The sequence below is a fragment of the Zonotrichia albicollis genome, chromosome 4 (assembly GCF_047830755.1).
Source record: "Zonotrichia albicollis isolate bZonAlb1 chromosome 4, bZonAlb1.hap1, whole genome shotgun sequence".
Lineage (NCBI taxonomy): Eukaryota > Metazoa > Chordata > Aves > Passeriformes > Passerellidae > Zonotrichia > Zonotrichia albicollis.
The window spans coordinates 70,011,956-70,033,345 of NC_133822.1; the positions used below are offsets into that span (position 1 = coordinate 70,011,956).

Here is a 21,390-nt window from a genome sequence, read left to right on the forward strand (position 1 = left end):
AATTTTACTCTGGGAACAAAGGCATTCCAATCAATGCATGGGGGGAAAATTAATATGTAATCATCAGTGGTTTTCAATTTGGGAAATTGCAATTAAAATAAAACAATTTTGTTTTAAAAAACAATGTTTTATTAAACCTCAGATTTTAATCTGTGGATTCTGGAAAAAGGTAGCATCATGTTAGGATTTCTAGAATTAAACTTTCTGAAATTAGAAGTTTTTTTTTTTTAATGCTGATACAGCATGCCAGTAAAATCTATACAAAATACATATTTTTAAAAAATAGCTTAAAAGAAGTACTCTACTTACCAAACCCCAGATGGAACCAGGAGAGGTAGCTATAATTGTAGCTGCTCTGGGTGTATTGTACATTAAGGCCAACTCACCAAAACATCCTCGGTTATCATAGGTGCCAACACACCTCCCAACACCATCACATTTTACATAAATATCATATGTACCTCTGTTAATAAAATATAAAAGTACAGTGAGTAGAAACCAGCCCTGGCCTTTGCTAGGCAGCCTCTCACTATATTTTTTTATACCATGAATTCCAAAGATAAAGCATTTGAAATACATATTTGCTTGCTTAAATGGTGTTAATCACCTTGTAAAGACATCTCAATGACTTCTATAAATAACAAAAGTGGTCTCTCTTTAAAGGGAAGCATAGGGTTATTAGTTTTTACATTAACTCAGCTTAAAAATAGAATGGATGTACAGTGATCTATGTATTACCAGAACTTATTAAAAATTAAAATCTTACATAGAATCTGTTTCTTAATTTCATTTTAACCACACCAGATACAAATGTCAAGTCTTTGCAAAAATTGCTATGATAGGAGCACTGAAATAACGATACACGTTATTTAATATTTTAAATATTTTAAAGTAGTAATTTCTAATGAAACAACTGAGATGCAGGAAAGAGAAGGAACGTATCTGAAAAGCAATGTAAAATCATAAAATAAATATATGCATTTTTCTAATATATTGGGCATTTCTTCTCTCCATCATTAATTTCATAACTTTTTTTATTTTTTGCTTTGGAAATGCAATAAAATCTGATATCTTGTAAAACACGAATTTGCCAAGCCCATTGATGCTGAGCCATCATTTTCCTCTGTGCTGAATATTTTTATGGTGTGCACTGATAAATCATGTGAATGTAAAGCAAAAATTTGTGCAGTTATTTCATTGATAAGGGACACAGAGGTAATACCTACACCTAAAAACCACAAGGCTGACAGAATATTGTAAATCCCTGCAGCCTTTTGGACAAGACATGACAAATTGTAACCTCACAAGGCTGAAAAATATTGTCTTTCCAGCACAGAATCTGGGCACACTTTTATGGTAGTCTAATTTAATATTTCAGTTAGAAGGGACCTAAAACAATTGTTTTGTTCACCAATCTGATCACTTCAGGCTGCTCAAAAGTGAAAGAATTTTATTAATAGAATTGTCCCACTGCCCCTTAAACACTGACAGGCTTTGGACATCAACCTCCAGGAAGCCTCTTCCAGTGCTTGACCATTCAGGTAAAGAGAAGGTTCCTAATGTCAAATCTGAGCCTCTCCTGGCACAGCTTTGAACCACTCCCATGAGCCCTGCCACTGAACACCAAGAGAAAAGCTGGAATGTCAGTGTTAAATACAAGTTCACAAAATACAGACTGTTCTCAATGGACTTTTGCAAAGTACTTTGTGCTATAATAAGACACAGCAATTCACCTGTCAATGACGTAGAAGTTGTCACCATCATCCCCTTGATCAATTACGTGTTCCCCTCCTTCAACCATCTTTTCAAACATTGCATCTAACACCTGAGACATCTGTTCCTGTTTAAAATAACACAAAGACAAGAAATTATCATCTGCTCCTACAATTTTACTCTTTGAATTAACTAACTGGCCAGCTTCCCAATATGCAGATAAAAGATGTTAATGGTGGAAAATATTCGTGCTACAGAAATGGGTGGATCAATAAGAGAAAGACAGTTCTATTTAGTATTCAGTGTTAGCTTTTCCAGTGTTCAGAACACAGCCTCCCACTTGTCACTGCAAGCGATAAAAGAGATCTCCTTTGCAATATAAATTGCTCATGACCATCCAAAACCAGAATTTCACCCTTCCCAACTGAGCAATGTTATAGCCTTGCAAAAAAAACCCCTGCATTCATTATTCTAAATCATGCCTTTACCTGATTTTGTCCTTAGAACTTCATTACAGAATTTAGTTTCAAAATGATTGTGAAGTATTTTGAACGTCTATGTTATACAATGCCTGCAAAATGTTGGGCCAGATGTAGCCATAAAGGTTTGCAGTGCTTTGGCTGAGTAAGTAAATGCTGGATTCTTTGGAAAGCAGGAATTTACACTACAAAACCACTTTGTTGACAGAGAAATGCTAACAGACTAACAAAATGTGATCATTTTAATTACGACTGTATAATAACAAAAATACCCCACCCACTAATTACTTAATTTATTTGATGTAAATTTGACTATTCACATCTAAAAAACCCAAACACAGCTCATTGTGGATTAAGAATCCTGAGAAGTTAACTTAAAATTTTAAATTTTATTTTTGGTTTATCCTGCAATATGCCTAAAACTCTATACTTCTTGAAACTTATTAAGCATGTATCATACTGGAACAAGCAGATCTAGTGAAAATTGTGCTTTAAAAAGCCTCTAGATATGCATTTTGCAATGGTTCCATTCACAGCATTTCCAGCCACTGAAAGATGGATGGCATTTGCCTTTCCAAAGAACACCAAAGTCAGTCCTTCAGTCAGCAGAGTCCTCCTGCTGCCCATGGACAGAGATAACCATGCAAGATAGCTCAGAATCATTCTCTAGAGATTTCCCTTTCTTTGCTCTGACGATGGAGAGATCCACTGTAACTCCCAGTTACACACAGTTTTTAGACAGATAAATTAGTTGTAATGAATTCCATCCTTATGCTGCTGAATTTTTTACTTACTGAAAGCTTTTAAAAATACCAGCAGTACCATGTTATCCAAGCCTTTTTGAGAAATGGAAGCTAAATACAAATTTTCCTTCACAGAGTTGGCTGTGTGTGGGCATGAAGAACAACAGAATGGCAGTATCCATCCTTAGATCATGGTAAAGCACAGGCAGAGATCCTGCAGCCCTCCTAGGCCAGCAAAAAATCATTTAATTGTGCCTCTGCTTAGTAGCTTTGTTAGTATAGACAGGTATGTGTTTGAAAACAGATGGATCATTTCAGATATCAGTGAATGTGTTATGGCTCATTTCAGAGAAGGAAAACTGTGAGTGGGTGCCATTGGAAGAGACTGAAAATTATGTACAGGAGTTGCCTTTTAAAAACTTCCATGCTTGAATGAATAGGTAATATTACTTCATTCTTTTCAGTACCTCTATGTAAACAAAAAGAAATTCCTACAGAATCTGCAAAACTGACCTAACATCAGCTGAAACTGACCTAGCAATCAGCACCTTCCCTTCCTCTGGCTTTGCATCTGAATTGGCAAAGTGGCTCCCCAGCCAACAGTGCTGGTCTGCCTTTGAGAACAAGAGAGAACACACAGAATGCTCCTCACTGCATGGGAGCTGGAGGCCATGTCATCATCTAGGTGCAAGCCATGCAAGAAAAATGTATTATGTGCGCATCAAACCCCAGAACCTAAAGTACTTTCAAGATTTCTTGGGAAAAAAGATTAAACCAAAAAGATGGTTATTTCCTGTAATGGAAGAGTCATACATATCATTAAAATCTTTTTTCAGTGAGTTTCATCTTGGATTTCTGATTAAAAAATTTTCAACTTATAACCATGACTCAAGCTCACCAAACCACAACTTTTCCAGTATGTAAATCTAGTTTTTTAATGCAACAGAGTAGAATTCACAAATCCAATTCCCTTTAAAAAATGTTTAAAGTACTTTAAGATATTTAATACATCTGAGAGCAGTCTATTAATTGCTGAAGCATTACACATTTATTTTAATTTCCTAAATAAACTGCAACTAACTTAAAGACAAGTGGTCCTTTTTCAAGAATTTTCCACTTTAAATTAAGACAAAGTGGATTGTAATAACCAAACCAGGAACATGGTTTTTGCTTTTACCATGAGAATTACATAACTTGCTTGACCAGTTTGCTCTGTGTGAATCCTCTGAAATCTCTGCCAGACTGAGGCTCAATTTACTGGCATCCTCTGTTGTTATTTTGAAAAGATAAAGATAAGTAATTTTAGAATTAAAATGCAGATCTGTTTCATAAACAGAATTAATTCTAGTATTTTGTAAAGTGGTGCAGTCTAAATGCTCTTCTTCCTTAAAGCAGTTCTGCCTTCAAAAATACATGTAAAATGGAATCAGGATGAAGGGGGTTTTTTGTGACTGGGCTGTAGTCCCTGGCTCATATGACTTCTAAAAAGATTAGAATATTATCATGTGAACAAAGCAAATTCACAGTTCTTCTGTGGTCCCTGAGTTAATAAAATGTGCCCCAGCTGAAATGGCATCCTGCTGCCTACCTTGTCCTCCCTTTGTGCAATTTGAAATATCAACAAATTAATATTCAATATGATATTAACTCATGAGTGAAAAACCCAGAAAAGAAAGGGGGCTGGGGGAGGGGGAGAGAGGTAGAAAATGTCAGCAAGACACAGGCAAGGAAACCAGGGGAAGAACAGGACTTCTTAAATCAACAACTCTGAACCTTGTAGAGGAAAATAAATTACAGAATTCATGTCTACACCTCTCCACATTTGTTTTTCAAAACAAAACCATGCCCATATACTCCAGGGGAACTCGGACAAAAATGTTAGCAGCAATATTGATCCAGTTCAAAATATTTAGTTCCCTTGTGTTATATCCACTTGTAAACTAATGAAAAGGCATTCATTTCTTCACCATCAAAGACTCTAATTTGTATTTCAATGTACAATAAATATTTTAAGCAATAGTATTTTCCTTGAGAATATACCTTAACCTTCATCCACACAGTTACATGGTAAATTAGTACTCTGCCTCTCAAAAATCATGCACGTGCCCATCAGTCAGGCTCAGTAACACATTTCATCCTTTGTAACTACCCCAAGTGCCTCAACTACACATCTTTTCAATACCTCCAGGGATGGTGACCCAAACTTTTTCCTGAGCAGTCTCTTCCAATGCTTGACAACACTTTCAGTGAAGAAAATTTTCCTAATATCCAATCTGAACCTCCCCTAGGTCAATTTGAGGCCATTTCCTCTGGCCCTGCTACCTGGGGGAAGAGACCAACACCCACCTGCTCACAGCCTCCTGTCAGGCAGTGCAGGAGTGACAACAAGGTCTCCCCTGAGCCCCCTTTTCTCCAGGCTGAACACCCCCAGCTTCCCCTCACAGGGACTGTGCTCCAGACCCTGCCCCAGCTCCACTGCCCTTCTCTGGAAGGGCACCTCAGTGTCACCACCTCTGTGTCTTCTATGAGTATTAATATGTTCAAGCATTCTGGGCTCAGTTACATATATTATACACACATTTGATATATCTAGAAATGTGTATGTGTGTGGATGGATGGATGGATGGATGGATGGATGGATGGATGGATGGATGGATGGATGGATGGATGGATGGATGGTGTGGGGGTGGCATGTATGTTTCCATTAATTGCTCCAAAATCTGTAGTTTCAATTCTTCACCAAAATTCTTAAGAACCTGACAGCAGCATGAGAATCTTCTGTTAGTGGTTTCAAGGAATGATTTGACCTTAAATATAAGGTTCCACTATTCATAAAACAGTTACATTATGTTCTCTTTCATCTTCCTTCAAGTTAATAAATTCTAATTGATTAATCAATATTTGTGCTGTCTTACACTGATTCTCCAGGTACATAAGTGGCAATATGCCCAGAAATTGCTTTTGCATATTTGTGAACAAAATGCATAATTTATTACTTTTTAGAAAAGGGTCAAGACCTATTTTATATATTCTGTACAAGCATTAGCAGGACAAAGCTCTCCAATATGAAACTTCTCTGAAAGAGAATAGATGCTCTAACACTGCTTGTGAATTTTTGCCAAAGAAAGGATTCAGACTTTAAATGCAAGGGCACAGCTCAGCTTTGATGGTATCAGCCCCTTGAGCCAGCCTCTTGCTCTGATAAAAGGTTCATCAGGTTTTTAACTGCTGCCCTATGGGCTGTAATTTTCAAACCAAATAGCCTGTTGTTAATCAGCCCAGCACATTTTCCTCTAAAGAGACAAAACCAAAAGAACAACTCTGAATTGCATTGTAAAAAATGTAGAAGGCTTCCTTGGCCAGCAGATGAGCTGCTGCTGCTGCTATTCTTCCTGGTGATAAAGCAGTTGTTGGGCTGAACAGAGAGAAATTTCAGTGACAGCAGCTCCAGGCTTGTTCTCTGTAAGGGCTGAAGACATTTGGTCATCATCTTGTTTTCTCCTTGCTGGGTTACACGAACTGAAAGTGGAAGGCAAAGAGCAGCTTCAGAGCCACTGTGGCAACCTCCAGCACCTGGAGCACCACGGAGGGCGCAGGCAGAGTGAGCAGCCTGGCACATCATGGCAATCCTGGGAGCAAACAGGATTATCATGGTGTCTGGCAGCGGGGAGGCAGGCAACTGAGAAGGACAATGAACACACTCTAAGAGGAAGAGGTTTTCCTGGGAAGAAGAACAGGAAGAGATATGTTAAAAGAGGAATGAGTTAATCTAATATAGCAAAGGAAAAAGAAAACAAACATCTGAATAGACCTGTCTCCTGATTCTTTCCTGATCTGGTCCTCTAAAAAGTAACCAAGTACCTCTGCAAAACCTCCTTCCCTGATCTTGTTGCAAAAGCATGTTTCAATTCATATTCTTCTCTTGAAGTCATTTTTCCAAAACTGTAACACACTATGAAAAACTGATACTGAGAGACAGCAACTGATGGCAAATGATTAAGCCCTCAGAAAGCCAAAAATTCCTACAAGATCAATTCTTTAAACGTACTTTTTATTTAAGGGAGTTAACTAAGGAATACATTGCTGAGCTCACATTCACTGGCCATTCACATCCTCATCCATCTACAAAATTAAAGCAAGTTTCCATAAAATTCGAGTAACTTCACAGACTTTAGGCTCTAAGAGTTGGCCTTTAAAACATAAGAATGTTGCTCAGGGAAATGTATGAGAACTGGTGTTTCTTTACATTATTATATTTTTAATCACAGACAATATGTGAAATATTGATATTTATATATATATATATATGTGCAAATTTACCTATCTGTTATTCAAAAACTACTATAGTTAAACAAGGGCTCAAGACACTGTTGTGTATGTATAGCAAGTCCTAGAGTTGTCTCAAAGGCTGAAGGTTCTCCTCTCTCATTTAGCCCTACATTAAAATGGTTCTGTTGGGTTTTAATTTTATGTGATGGCTCTTGTAATTTCAAATGGCCTCTATAATTAACACGCTGAGCAGAGAACTGTAAGTCACTCCCAACTACTGCAACTTCTCCTTTGGCTTTAGTGATAGCCTTATCTTATCCTTCCATTCCAATTAAAATACAATGTGTGAAGGTGGGTAAAGTGTTAAGAAAAGGGGACTTGACTGAGCATCATGTACTGAATGCAATTCTGGCCACACTGTAAGACATTGTGTGACATGTTATTGTGTGACAAGACATTCTGTATTTGAAAATGGTATTTGACACCTTCTAAAAGGCCATCAGGGAAAAGCCATTAAGCCTTTTACATCTGTTCCCCTCTAAGTGACCTCTGAAATAGTGACTTTCATACATGAACCACAGCAGAAAGAAGCTGAAATTCAATACAAGGGAAAAAACAACCAAAACCCACAACAGCGGCAGCAGGAGATGCTATCAATACAAAGCTTAACTTTTGTTCCAGAGACTTGAGCTTTAGCAGCAGAAGATATTATCTCTCCTCAAGATGAATGAGGTTTTTGCTAATACACCACCGTGTAAACTGCAGCATCTCTCATGGAGATGCAGAGGTGAGGAAGAGAGCTGGCACAGGAATATTTAATTACTGCAGCTACAGTGGCAGAGCCCTTGAGTCGCTGCTCAGAAGCAGAACAAGAAGGAGGAGTGGGAGAAGTTCCCCAGGGACTACAGATCCTGGCTCCAAAAAGGAACAAGCCAGACTTAAGAAGGCTACATTTTAATATCTTTGCTCCCTTCAGAGCTCAGTAGTTTTCCAGTGTTTTTATGAGTAAAATTATTGCAATGGAAAACTCTTTTACAGAAATGATCTTATTCAGCTTTCCAGAATGCTGCCTGTAAAGGATTTCAAGCAGGGGGAAGTGTTCTTAATCCACTGGACAATCTGAGCAAAAGGAGGTGAACAAGACTTGGGAGATCCCTAGAGCACATATCAAGGCTTTGGATTGCACACCTCAATGGGAGAACTCAGCTGGGAAGTCTTCTGCTAAACACCTGGAACAGACTGTGGGAACTATTAGCTATTAAAAGGAATTTATTCAAAAGAAGAATTTAAAAAAATAGTTCCAAACATCAGTATCAAGACAGCAAGCACAGTCCTGAGAAGAGCTTCATAAACAGAGGAAATAATCCCTCAGTATTCCTTGGAAGAATGAATCCTTGGAAAAAGTCCATCAGGTGCCCACACTGGAGCAGTTTAGTGCTCTATGCCTACACAACATTACAATGTAGCCCACAGAGCAGGTGGCTGATGACCATTGAGACAGAAGCTCTAGCTCTTGCTGTAATGCAAAGCAGATCCCATCCAGAGAATTGATGCTGTAAGCACTGTTAACACCACAGCAGGTTCTAGGAGCACACCATGATCCATCATGTTGCAGGGATCATAAGAGAGAAATGCTCAGAGCTTAACCAAGAGGGGTCTGCCAAAATGTCACTGGCAGCCTAATGTAATGATGGTCCAGCCAAATGGAAGCCAGGACACACCAACAATAAGGAAAATATATAATAAAGCAGTTTCATGTCCAGATGCCCACAAATGACTTTGATTCTCTGAAGCTATTAAGAATAACTAAGGAGCAGAAGGGAAGATGAGTGCATGGCTTTAGCTTGAACAAGTATAGTGGAGCAGCTGATTAACTACCTGTTAACCAGACAGCAAAAGGGAGTGAGGAAACCTTCTGTGTCAGGATCCCACTGTCCCAGTAATGCACATGTATGAGCACCCATGCTGAGACCTGATGCCCTTCCAAAACAGCAACTCCAGGCTTCTGCTGAGCAGGGGCTTTGTGGTCACTGCTCCTCAGGGCCTCTGAGGGAACAGAACCCAGGTCAGGGTTCAGCCTTTGTGCAGACAGAAGCAGGAGCTGGAAACCTGCAGCACAAATTAATGTGCATTTTCTGTAATAGCACCTGACTTCCAAACAGAGCTGCAGGCTGGTTCTTCCATTAGCTCCCTCTTGAATCAAATTTTAAACTTTCTCTTCTCATACTTAAAAATCTACATAATTGTTTCTCTTTCCCCCATGCTCCCTCCCTTGACAGCACTGAAACAAATCTCTTGAGAAAGCATTTGGGATGCTGTGAGTCATCCTAACCTCAGCATGCAAGTTTTGATTGATATACTCCCCTTTTCCCTAAAACAATCCTGTGTGCTTCTTTGGTAGTATTATCACCTTTGTCTGATCCAGATCATTCATTCAGTACATTTAGGCTTTCTTAAAAGCTCATGGTTGTTTTTACACAAAACAGAAAGAAATTATTTGCGTGGAAGAAAATTACCTGAAGCTTTTTTATGGTATCTACATTATGCAAAATAATAATGTAAGCACATCACTGCTACCTTTCTCTTTCCCTCTATTTGATAATTCATTTGTTCAATTACATCCATAGCTAAACTGAAGGCTTTGGGGGTAATTTTCTGTTTTGATGGAGCACTCAGCACCTTTTGATGCTAAAAAGTAACTAACAGAAAAAAACTTACACATTCCAGTTAACTGATATGTTTACAGACATCAGTGCACAGGAAGATTTAAAATAAGAGAATACAATAATTAAAATGATTAATGTATCCATTTTAATGAATGAACTTATTCATATTTCAATATTATAACTTGTGGAGGTAAACAAAAGTCTCTATATGTGATGTATCAGTTCTAAAAAATGGCATTTCTGGAATTTATTAAATGGTCAAGAAAGCATACTGAAGAGGTTACAGAAGTCAAATCTGTACATTCCTGTTCCAAAGCTCAAAGGAAACAATTCATAGCAGCACTGCTAAATGTTGTAAGAATTTCTTACCGGGTCCAGGTTCTTAAAAAGAAGGATGTCCTTGCATGCCTCCTGCAGCCTGTTCCTCTGATCATCTGTTTTGGGGTGAATAATCTGAGGGATAGAACACAAAAGCTCTTAGAGTGATTATCATACAGTAGCCTAGCTGAAGGACTGAGCTAATTCAGCTAAGCATTTTACACAATATTTTGGCCATGATTCATAACTCTCTCATTTCAAAACCTTCAGGATTTGAATAAACACTCAATGATAAAATGGTATCACCATAGAATCAGCAAATGAAACACTGCTATATTTAAGCTCACAAGATCTTTATACCTGTGGAATCCAGTTCATTTCTGCAAGCCATTCTGGACACCTTTATCTACACTACTGCTACCAATCTCCAATCATATTTGGGGCATGCATGTTTTATAAAAAACACCACTACTACATTCAGCCATTTGCCACGACTACTTACTAAAGAATATTGTGTGAAATAGTATCTGTGTTAAATTTGTATCAGAAGTTTCACAGAGTAAACAACAAATTTGACACTATCTGAGTGAGCCAGAGAAATTACCAATGTCTGGTTCATCTGAGTGTCAATCAAGTTGTTGAACTCATATTCTTCCCAAGATATGCTATGTATAGCTGTAATACCATAGGGTAACCTTTTGGACAGTGTTACAAGCCTGAAAATTAGGCAGAATATAAACAATTAAAATTCTCTTGAAACTCATGCTATTTCATCTTAAAAGCTAAGTAGTGACACAAATAAAAGAAATAAATACAGTTCATTATTTGTCACATTGTACCTTGAAAAATCTTAGCAATTTTACAGTTTAACTTTTTTTGCCTTTTGAAAAAGGAAACTTCTGCAAGATTATGAGGACACCAAATAAGAGTTTTTAGAAGCAGGTGCTCACTGGGTAAATATAATTTCACATAAATGTTTCCTTAACCATGTACTACAGGTTTGGTAATTGAGAATAATACATCAAGTCCTACATGGGTGACTATTACAGAGAATTTTTAAATGTTCCTTTAACACAAACTCCCAAAAGGTTACTAAAGTATATTATAATAACAAAGTTTTTGGAAAGAAATTGTAAAGCTGTTACATTTTTCCTCCTAAAATTAATGCCTGAGAATTTAAAAAGTATTTGACTCTAAGCATGAAGTACCCTAGATTCTGCGTCGTCCTCTTCCTCATCAGGATTGTAAGCTTCTGCACACACTGAAATAAAAGAAAAAGCATAATCTTAATTCCAATTACAGTAGTGTTTCACAAGATTTACAGAACAGAGAATGCATTGTGTGGCACAGGAATAATACACAGTAATGTAAAACATTCATACTGCTGAGAGGGTCCTGAGCAAATCAACTCCAAACTGCAGATGAAACAAAGCTGATACACTTTTGTGGCATTTTTGGTTATGCTTGCCCTGTTTTGAAGGACTGCTAATATACTCACCAACTTCTCACCTAACTTGTTCTAAGTATCTCACCTAATGGTCAGGAATGTTTTTTCAATGTCTAAATTAATTCTTTCTCTTATAATTTAAACTGTCTATAAAGGATGCAGAGATTAGATCTTTCCCTTCATCTCTGTAGGTTTGAGGTGGTTTAGGGTGTGTTTCTTTGGATGGTTGGTTGGTTGGTTGGCTCAAGGTGCTTTGTTGGGGTTTTTCACATACTGGAAAACTTTTTGTTCCTACCTACCCTTTACTTTCTAAGATGTTTCTTGATTTTTTTTTTTCCTTTCAAGTCCTGTTTTTTAGCTTTCTAACCATCTTTATTGCCATTCCCTGAAATCCCTCTAATTAGCTATATCCTTATTGAAATGTGATGCTCAAACTGGTCCCAGTATTTGAACCAAGCAGAGCACTGAGTACATCAGATTAATTACTCCTTACATTTTACAGGCTGCATGTCTTTCTCATCCACCCATGCCTTCTTCAATACCTTGGCTATTTCTATGTGTGTAATATTTATGATATTTATAATTTTCAAAACCTACTGCTTAACCATCTGTCCTATGCCTGTCTATGGCTATTCTGCCCAAGTATAACACCATACCCTTAGACCTGCTAAATATTCCTTTATTTTCAAAGCCATTTCAAGATCATTTTCAATTCTAATCCTGTTCTCTGGAATCCTTCCAACTCATTCTCAGCTTTGTGACAACTGCAAATTTAATAAGCATATTGTCTAAAACATAATCCAGATTACTGCTGAAAAAACATATTAGTTTCTAAAATAAACTCTTGTGGAATACATGAGTGAAACAGAAGTAGCTGCTTGGGGTTTACCTTATCCACACAGCTGTGCAACTCTATCTCACGCAATTTACATACAAATACTGCTTGATGCTCCCTAGCTTGTTTATAGGGAACTCTTGTAAGACAGTATTCAGAATTTTATTTCTTAAAATGAAAATGTAGGGCATCTGCTCCTTTTCTTTTATCCACAAATTTTAATCTCTTGTTACAGGGTACTAGATAGTTCCAACAAATCCATGCTGATTGCTGTTTGTTACTTCCCTCCCGGTATTTACAAAATGAATACTTGTCTGTAATTTTTCTAGGAACAAAAATGATCTGCAAATCTTTGACAGGACTCTTCCATCCATAGCTCCTGACTCCTTTTAGGGATGTGTTTTTCTATTTTTCACACTCGTTATTCTTCTTCAGATTCTCAATGGTAACTGCTAACAGGGCTGAGACTAATTTAGAAAATTCTTCCAGTTTCCAAGTATAGCAAATCTGAGGCACAGCTAACCTGGGAACACCTAACACATTAAGTACTCTCTGATTTGTCCTTTCTCTTTCTAGGCTGTTTTCCATATACTCAAAATAACACTGGTGAAGACCAATGTGCTTCTGTTAATCAGTAGAGCAACACTTTCCTCGAACAGGCTCCTACTAAAAATAAAATTCCAGAACTATTTCTGTTACTCCTCATGCACTTATTGTACACAATCTTTTCTTGCACACATTTTTTGGTCTTAGCTTCTTTTATGTGTTTTGGTTTGGGTTTTTTTCTCTGCTTCTTTTGTATCTGTTATTCTTTTGTATTTGTTCTAAATAATCCAAACTAGTTTTAATTTTGTACATGGTTCCTTCTTGTGCTTGACATAAATGAGCTTCTTATATTTTACACAGATTTATTTTACTATGCTTTTTGTCCTTCTCCTGCGCTGTCTCAATTTGCATTTTTTTCTCTTTATAATTTTTCTTTGGGGAACAAACAATTCTTTAACTTCTTTTCTTGAGACTCTTTACAAAGAGGTTTTGCCCACTCTCCTCTCATAGTCCCTCAAAACCTGTTGTTCTAATTCTTTTACCTCTTTCCCTTCCTGAAATCTGAGAGTCAATTGCAGGGTAATTCTCACTCAACCTGCCTTTTCTCTCCCAATTCTTCCACAGTTCCTCCCTTAGAGCTGGTATGAAATATAATAGCTCCCCTTTAGATTACTTTTCCCACTGACTCAAAATTTGGTCATAAGTGCATGGCAAAGCACATTGGTATTCTCCTTTATTGGCTTCCAGCAGGTGACTGTTTATTAAAATCACTCATTTTCACCATCACCTGTACCCTGACAATAAAAATCCCCACCTACCTGAGCTGTTTGGTGGTCTGTGCAATGCCTGCATAACAATGGAGCCCGTGAGCTTTTCCCTATTATTACTATTACTCACAAAGCATCTATATGTCCAACTCCCTCTACAGCTGGGTCACAGCACAAATATCTGAACCAAATATACAACAGCCTCTTCCTCCTCCCTGTCCTCCCACCCTGTCTTTGCTAGGCCAGTTCAGTCACAGTATTGCTCCTGGATTAACATTTGGTGGCCTCTTGTTTATTCCCCATACTCCCTATGTTTTACAAACAACTCATGAACCAGTAACCAGGTAGACCTGCTAACCTCCTCATTACCACATCCAATTAAAAAGATTTCATGGTAAAGTACATCATTGCACATATTAAGCAAAGTCTTGGTCTCCCTTGTATGAAGCCAGTCACTCAACTAAAATCTCAATTTTATAAAACTTGGCATCTTCAAAAGCCAAAAGAAATTTGACACAAGTTCCTCTGGAACTGAATGAGATTCCTGTCCAGCTTACTGGAAACTGGATTTGATCCCAAATAATTACAAATGCCCACAAAAGGAAGTCTGAAATCTCTTAAACAACTATAATAATTTATTTCTACATAAACAAGATGTTCCTAAAGACTGTTTAATGGTACTACAGTTACTACAATCTTGTCAGAAATAAACTTCAGGGGATTTTATTAAAGAGCAACAATACTAACATGCCAAGTAACACCATATAACCCATCACAATGTAAATAACTATTTTGTTTCAGCTGTGCCCTAGTGCACATATGTGTAGGTGGGAGCCCACAATCTGTGTTACAGTGCAGTGTGCTGCTGGGAGCATGGAGTGAGCTTCAGCCTGAGCTACAGGCACCTCCTGTCCTTACCTCTATGGGAAAACAGTTAAATCAAATCAGGAATTTCATTTAATAGCTTTGATACTGTTATACCAGAACTGACAGGTCTCAGAGGGCCCAGCTGAACGTTTAAGTCTTCCAAAACACACAAAAGAAATTGATTTTTTTCTCATCCATGCCCATCCTGAATCACCTTATGTCCCTTTTGTGTAGCAGGATCAGTCCAGAAAGAGAGTATGTTCCTGAGGTATTTATTCTGGGTCAGCTTGTGTCTCTGCATAACTCTTCTCTGCTAGAAATGCATTTCAGTCAGTCCCAGTAGCTACTATCAGCAGGTTCCTTCATTAAATATTTCTTGTTTATCCGTGGTTATGGGTACAATGTTTAAGAACTGCAGTTTCTCTTGACTAGTGCCCATAGGCCCAAATTCTAAATGGATTAATTCTTATCATCTATGATAAGAAACTTACTTTTTCTGGTTACAAATCTGTACTTATTTTGCCTTCATTTGGGTCACAAAGAAAATACCAATGCTGTGAATCTGCTGTTTTAAATATAAAATTTCCTTTCCTTTATTTCTTATTTCCGTTGCACATTTATTTCTAAGTGCATACCACTAGATGTCTCATGGAAAAACTTGATACATTTTATTTTGCTTCTTAAAATACCATTTCTGACATTACTATGGTTCACTGAATTTTATTACATGAACACTGGGGTTTGGCACACAAGAATCATCTAGAACTGAGATGCTTTTTACACAGCCATGCACCACCTGCACAAGTCATCTGGATTCCAGTCACAGCCAATGGAGAGAAACAGGCACTTCTACAAAATGATTCTTCTGACCTGCATTACCTGCCCAGACTAAAATGGGATTAATTAAAAAGATGGTTTATTGGTTGAGGCAATTCCTATTCCTTTTGAGATGAGTCCTAGTAGTCACAACAAGCTGCAAGACTGGTTTCCCCCACTTCCTCATTTAGTATGTGTTTCCTGGAAATCAAAGGAATTCCTCTGATGATGATGATGACAGGCTGCTCATGCAATAATAGCATGATGCCTTCTGCATTATTTCATGTATTCCAAGGAGACAGCCTGTGGCCCCCATCTCTTTTGCCTGAGGCACCATGGCCATGACTAATGACTGGCACCACAGACATTAATTATTCCGAATGACTGCACACTGCTGGTGGCTGAAATACTCATAGTGTTCAATATTTTATTTTTTTACCTCTCTAGCTCATTCCACATCCCAACAGTACTCAGTCCCTGCTCCTTTACCATGCTCAGATGCCCTGCCATGTTTTGCTATGTGCCACTGCTGAATGCAATATTCACATCATTGCTCAAAAAGCAATCCTACTGCTATTCTTAGGGACATATTTCAACCCACACATAATTGTGCCATTAAAAAATAGTGGTATAAACACTGTACATACTTCTCCACTGGTTGCTAAGCTCAAATAATTGATATTAATTTTCTGTTTCAGTTTTTCAGCAGTGGGTTATGTTTCACATATAGTTCCCCAAGATGGACACAAATACCAACAAATTCAAATATATCAAGACAAAGTATTTGCAAGAAAAATGAACTGTCAAAAGACAGTGTATTATGAGAATACACATGCACTGAAATATGTGCGCTACTCTAGATGGATTGCTTTGTCAGCAAGACAGAGGTAAACTTTGATAATTTCAAACTCATCACTCCAAGTAAAGTCAGTTTTCTAATTTTCACCTGGTAAATATGCTCTACATTCAAAATCAGCAGTACAGTCACTCCAGCCATAAATGAATTCTAAAATAAAAATTAGCATACAGTTGGCAATTGTAAGATCAGAAAACATGCTAGTCATGTTCTCTTGCTCCCTTGATGCAACGGGAAATGAAGCTATCAATAAAGAAATCAGTGAAAATTCATATATAATCACTAAGTAACGTATTTTACTCAAAACATGACAGGGAAACCAATCAATATATGTGCATTTTTTCCTAACTACAGAACTCCCAAGTCATAAATTGTATTAGAAAGAATTTTTCAAGTGAAGAAGAGCTGTGAAAATATTTTTTCATCACATTCAAATCAAGACTTCAGTTTTGCCAGCGCGACTATCAGGCTGGAGCATGGAAGCAGACCATTTCCAGCTGCTGTAGCTACAGCTTGTCATACATCCCTATGAACATTCCTGTCTATGGCAGCTATGCCCACTCCCTCATACAGTAAAAACATCACTTCCCCTGTTTAACTGTATGGAAATTTCTAGGGTGACTTGCTGACAGTGTGAGATTTTTATTCTGTTTTGTCAGGATTTACTTCTCTTGCATGAGAAACACGGTACACAGACACTCCTTGCAGAGCAGGTGGCAGTCCCAAACTAGACAAACACTACTGGACCTCCAAATTTTCTGACATGGAAGTCTGTTTTCTGACACCTCACCAGTTCCTACAACTAGAAGAATTAGAAACACGGCCCTGTACCCCAGAACTCCAATTCCATAAGTAGTTTTTGTTCAAACAAAAGCAACCTTTTGGGGGTGGTAGCAGTGAGAAATAACCAGTCATGATCTCAACTTCAAGGCTTACAGCTATCAAGAACCATTATTATTTCTGTCTTCCTGGTTTTGACTGGAAAGATCTTCCACATGGAAGATGCCATTGAAGAGCTGTGAGCAAACATAAGGACTGAAGAACAGCCCAGAGATAGGTTGCTCAACCGCTCAACCCTCTCATCTATCTGAGTGTACAATGAAATGAGACAGATAAAATTTATCGGATTTCCACGCATGATATAAGGCAATACCAACTGGCTCTGTTGCTGAGACCCATTGGGCCAAACCCTGGAACTATTTCAAGAATTTTTGATTACTCTGAATAGAAACTAATTTGGAACAAAGCAGGCTTGCTGAGGCTATCACTTCCATGATACTCTCAAAAAGTCTGTGAAGTGCCTACTCCTGAGGGAGTCACTAAACTGAAACTTTATCTAGGCATAATAGGTGAATACACAGAATGCATGATACCTTGCAATTCTGTGTTATTACCCCTTCAGACATAGAACATTTACATCAGAGATGCTATCCAAACTGGAATAAAAGTATGTACACTCAGAAAAAGTGGTCTGGCAATCAGAGAGACATGCATATTGTAGAGATTTCCTCATACACAACAAACCAAAAATAAATTTCCCCTCCAATCTACATGACTTGGAGGATAATGACTTTTGAGCAGTCAACTACCTAGCACCAATAACTAAGTGCTCAGAATGTCAGTGTAAAAATCTGAAGCTGGATGAAATCCAGGCAGCTTGTTTCTTCTTAATTATCAGGAAAGTGGTCTTCAGTTCATTAGGCAGGAACTGACTGAATCAGAGTCTTGGGAGCCCTGCCAAGGCAGTCTGTCTCAGGATCAGCTGCTCGTGAAGGACAGTCACCTACTCTCGCTGTCAGTGCTCAGGCTGCAATTCCCCAAACGCTGCTTCATGGTCACCATCACCCACCAAACACCAGGGCTGTGCTCAGCTACACAGCTCAGTAACAAAACCCTCCTTCTGCCAGAGCTGGAAGACCTTGCCCAGCCTGCACTACACTCTTGCAAGAAATCAGAGTCACACAATCAACTTTCCTACAGCATTTTCTCTTGGCCATCTGCTACCAGTGCTATTTCTAATGTGTTGAACGACAAGTTATTTCCTCAAGCATCTCTGAAAAAGTATCTAACATAACATGTAGCATCTTGAATGAGGTCCATGCCAATAGTGAGTCATAAAACCTCACAAGGATTCTCTTTAAAAGTCCACATGGGGTTTATTCATATTTTAAAATTTCTCCCAATGAAGCAGAAGTTTCATCAAGATTCTACTGACCACTATGAAAGCCCATTTGAAGAAACATGAGAACCCCCCAAAAGACATTTTTGGATAACTTTATCTCAGTTGAGTGGACACCTTTGCACAAGTGTCTTAATATTATCTAGTACTTAAAAGTGATAATTGTGATGTGTTAGACCACAATTAGTTAGTACCTTCCTCTGCTTCAAAGCACTCTGGATCATAGCTAGCACACTCATTGAGTAGTGGATGCACACTACTCCCTGAAGTCATAGGGGTCTGAATCACTAAGCAGGCTCCTCCACAGAAACTATCTATTCAAACTTCAGCACAAGGAGCTGAAAGAATTCCCTATTTTTAAATAGGGCACCAGAAAGGAGCTTTAACTGAATTTCCCTAAGGACTTCCACAGTACTTGGTCCTCTTTCTAGTCCTATTTCAGTTCTTTCAATATTTGTGCAATTTATCATGATGGAGCTGAAAAAAACAACCCCAGCCAGGCTTCTGGCTCATGGCAGGAGACAGTTTTGCTTGGTGTCTGAGGAAATGCTTGGTTTCATCTGTCTGGCTAGTGATAACCAGCCCAAACATGCATTACAGTGTCCAGAACACTGCAGGTAGTTATTAAACAATAAAATCATTACAAAAGTAGATTTAATTCCATTAGAAGAGTTTGCCAATATATACCATGCACTGTAGTATTTCCTCCACAAGCTTTCCCACTACAGCATAAGGAGTAGCACAATCTATAGCAACACGCTGTACTCTGATGTTGACTTGTGTAACCTTCTGTTCCCATTCTCATACAAGCCCAGCAGTTCACAGTGCTACAGTGAGTTATTTGGGATATATATAAATATGCATAAATATTTGACAAGGTCTGAGCAGACACAGAGCTCTCTGCATACATTTCATTTTTATATTTGCTAATACTACAGATTAGAAACAGAACACAGAACTGCACCCTGCTCTTCCTGCCGTATTTAGTATTTCATATCAAACCATACAGTGATGTGATTACATAGTATCTCCATCATAGATATTTTTTTCTTATTGATTAGGATGTTATCAGAAAGACAATTATTTTTCCACTACAAAAGTCATCTCTTATGTACAATGTAAGCAAATATAAATTGAATCTGTTAAAAAAACGCATTCTGAGCAATGCAACCTAATATTTGCCCATTTTGTTAGTCCATTTAAAGAGGGTTAAAAATAAAAACTGTCTGGGAAAGTGATAGCACCTCTCAGAAAATGTATTTAAGGCAAAAGAGCCTGCTATGTAGACAACAGCTGGAAAATAGGAGTGAAAATACATGAGAAATCTGTGTCAAGGATCTGCAAAGAGTTACAAAGACTAGTGACACAAAAAGGTGGTGGCTGTTCTGTGAAAGCACATATTTATGGCTATTTTATGTGCTAGTGTTTAAAGACAAAAACAAGATATCTATAAAAAGAAAGTAGTGAGGGGAAGAAAATGGTTAGGAGTGACAAAGAAAATAATCACTGAAAACCGGAAACTTAAAGATATTAAAAGATTCAAGAAAGCAGACAAATATTTCATTGAGACAACAGAAGGTGACCTTTAAGACTCATGTAAAGAGTGGCTGTGGGAGAGTAGAGACAAATCCAAAACTATTGACTCTGACAAGCTTGCCTCAGTGTCCTGCCAGGAGATTTGAGCAGTTTAAAATTTATTTAAACAGATAAGGTGGAAAACCTGCCAATAGCAGGTATTACAGTATGATAGTATGGTACACAGTGCAATCTATCATCCAGCAAAATGAAGGAGATGCACATAATTCCAAAACTAGAACACACCTATGACCCTTTGGAATGAAGTCTAAGTCATAAATTCAAGAGTTCTTCAGCAGCACATGTCAAAGCCTGTGATCCCACATAGAGTGAAGATTTGGTCTGGGCAGATAAGGGAGTGCAAAACTCAATCTCAAACAGGCTTCACAGAAAATCCTGCAGCCATATGGGATTCAAACAGCAAGCTGAGAATAGGCACCTAAAAAAGAGGTGGAATAGTCTTTTTTGAAAGAATGGTTGCTATAGCAAAGTTACCTTTGGTATTCACCCTATGGGACCAAGGGAAGGAAGCTTAAACCCACCCTTCCCATTTTCCAGAAGTGCCCTACATTCTACATTCCCAAGTACTCAGTAATGAGATGCTCCTCATTCCTCCTGGGCCCAGGCTGCTAGGCAAAATGAAACGAGAATAAGCTAACAGAGCTTGTCTCCTGGAATTTTAGCATGCTGATTTTAGGTATGTTGGCTTTGGTTGAATGGGTAAGTCATGCTCACATAATCCTCTATAAGAAATATGATAAACCAAAGTTACTAAACAGGTTCCAGATATAACAGGAAGACAAGGTAGACAAAAAACATTAGGGAAAATATTTCTGCCAAGTTTTGAAATGTTTGATTTTGAACATCTGTTTCCTCAACAATTCCAAAAAATAAAGTCAAGACTTTCTGCTGACAGGATTCTTTTCAAATAGCCAAAGGAAGTTCAGAAGACAAATCAAAACTATGAAATAATATATGTGCTGTTTTACTTTTTTGTAGTCAAAATATAAAGTGCTGTGATGAAATAATACTGGTAGCTACACACCAAGGTAAAAAAGCAAGTCCCACACAGCCATCAGTACATGCTCACCTGCATCTGCAACACCACACAGACAACTGTAACAAGCCAAAAAATGGGCTACAAATATTATCACTCCAAGAACGGAGACAATAATCACCCTGAAAACACAGATTCCTACAATTATATTTTAATAATAGAAGTTGTCTGTAACTGCATGACTACTTGACACTCAGAACAAGACAAAAGGCATTGAGGTCTCACAGAACTAATCTTTTTCTAAAAGGAAAAAACCC

At 37.9% G+C, this 21,390-nt stretch overlaps 1 protein-coding gene across 1 annotated transcript in view; it reads right to left on the bottom strand.

The window, feature by feature from the left end:
* The window catches only part of PRKAR2B (protein kinase cAMP-dependent type II regulatory subunit beta), a 75,429-nt gene that overhangs the window by 6,411 nt on the left and 47,628 nt on the right, over positions 1-21,390 (bottom strand). The window contains exons 3-6 of the mRNA XM_074540053.1: positions 11,397-11,449; positions 10,240-10,323; positions 1,734-1,840; positions 310-463 (exon numbers count right to left, since the gene is read on the bottom strand). Of these exons, the coding sequence (XP_074396154.1) occupies positions 310-463; positions 1,734-1,840; positions 10,240-10,323; positions 11,397-11,449 (398 nt within the window). The remainder of the gene's footprint in view (positions 1-309; positions 464-1,733; positions 1,841-10,239; positions 10,324-11,396; positions 11,450-21,390) is intronic.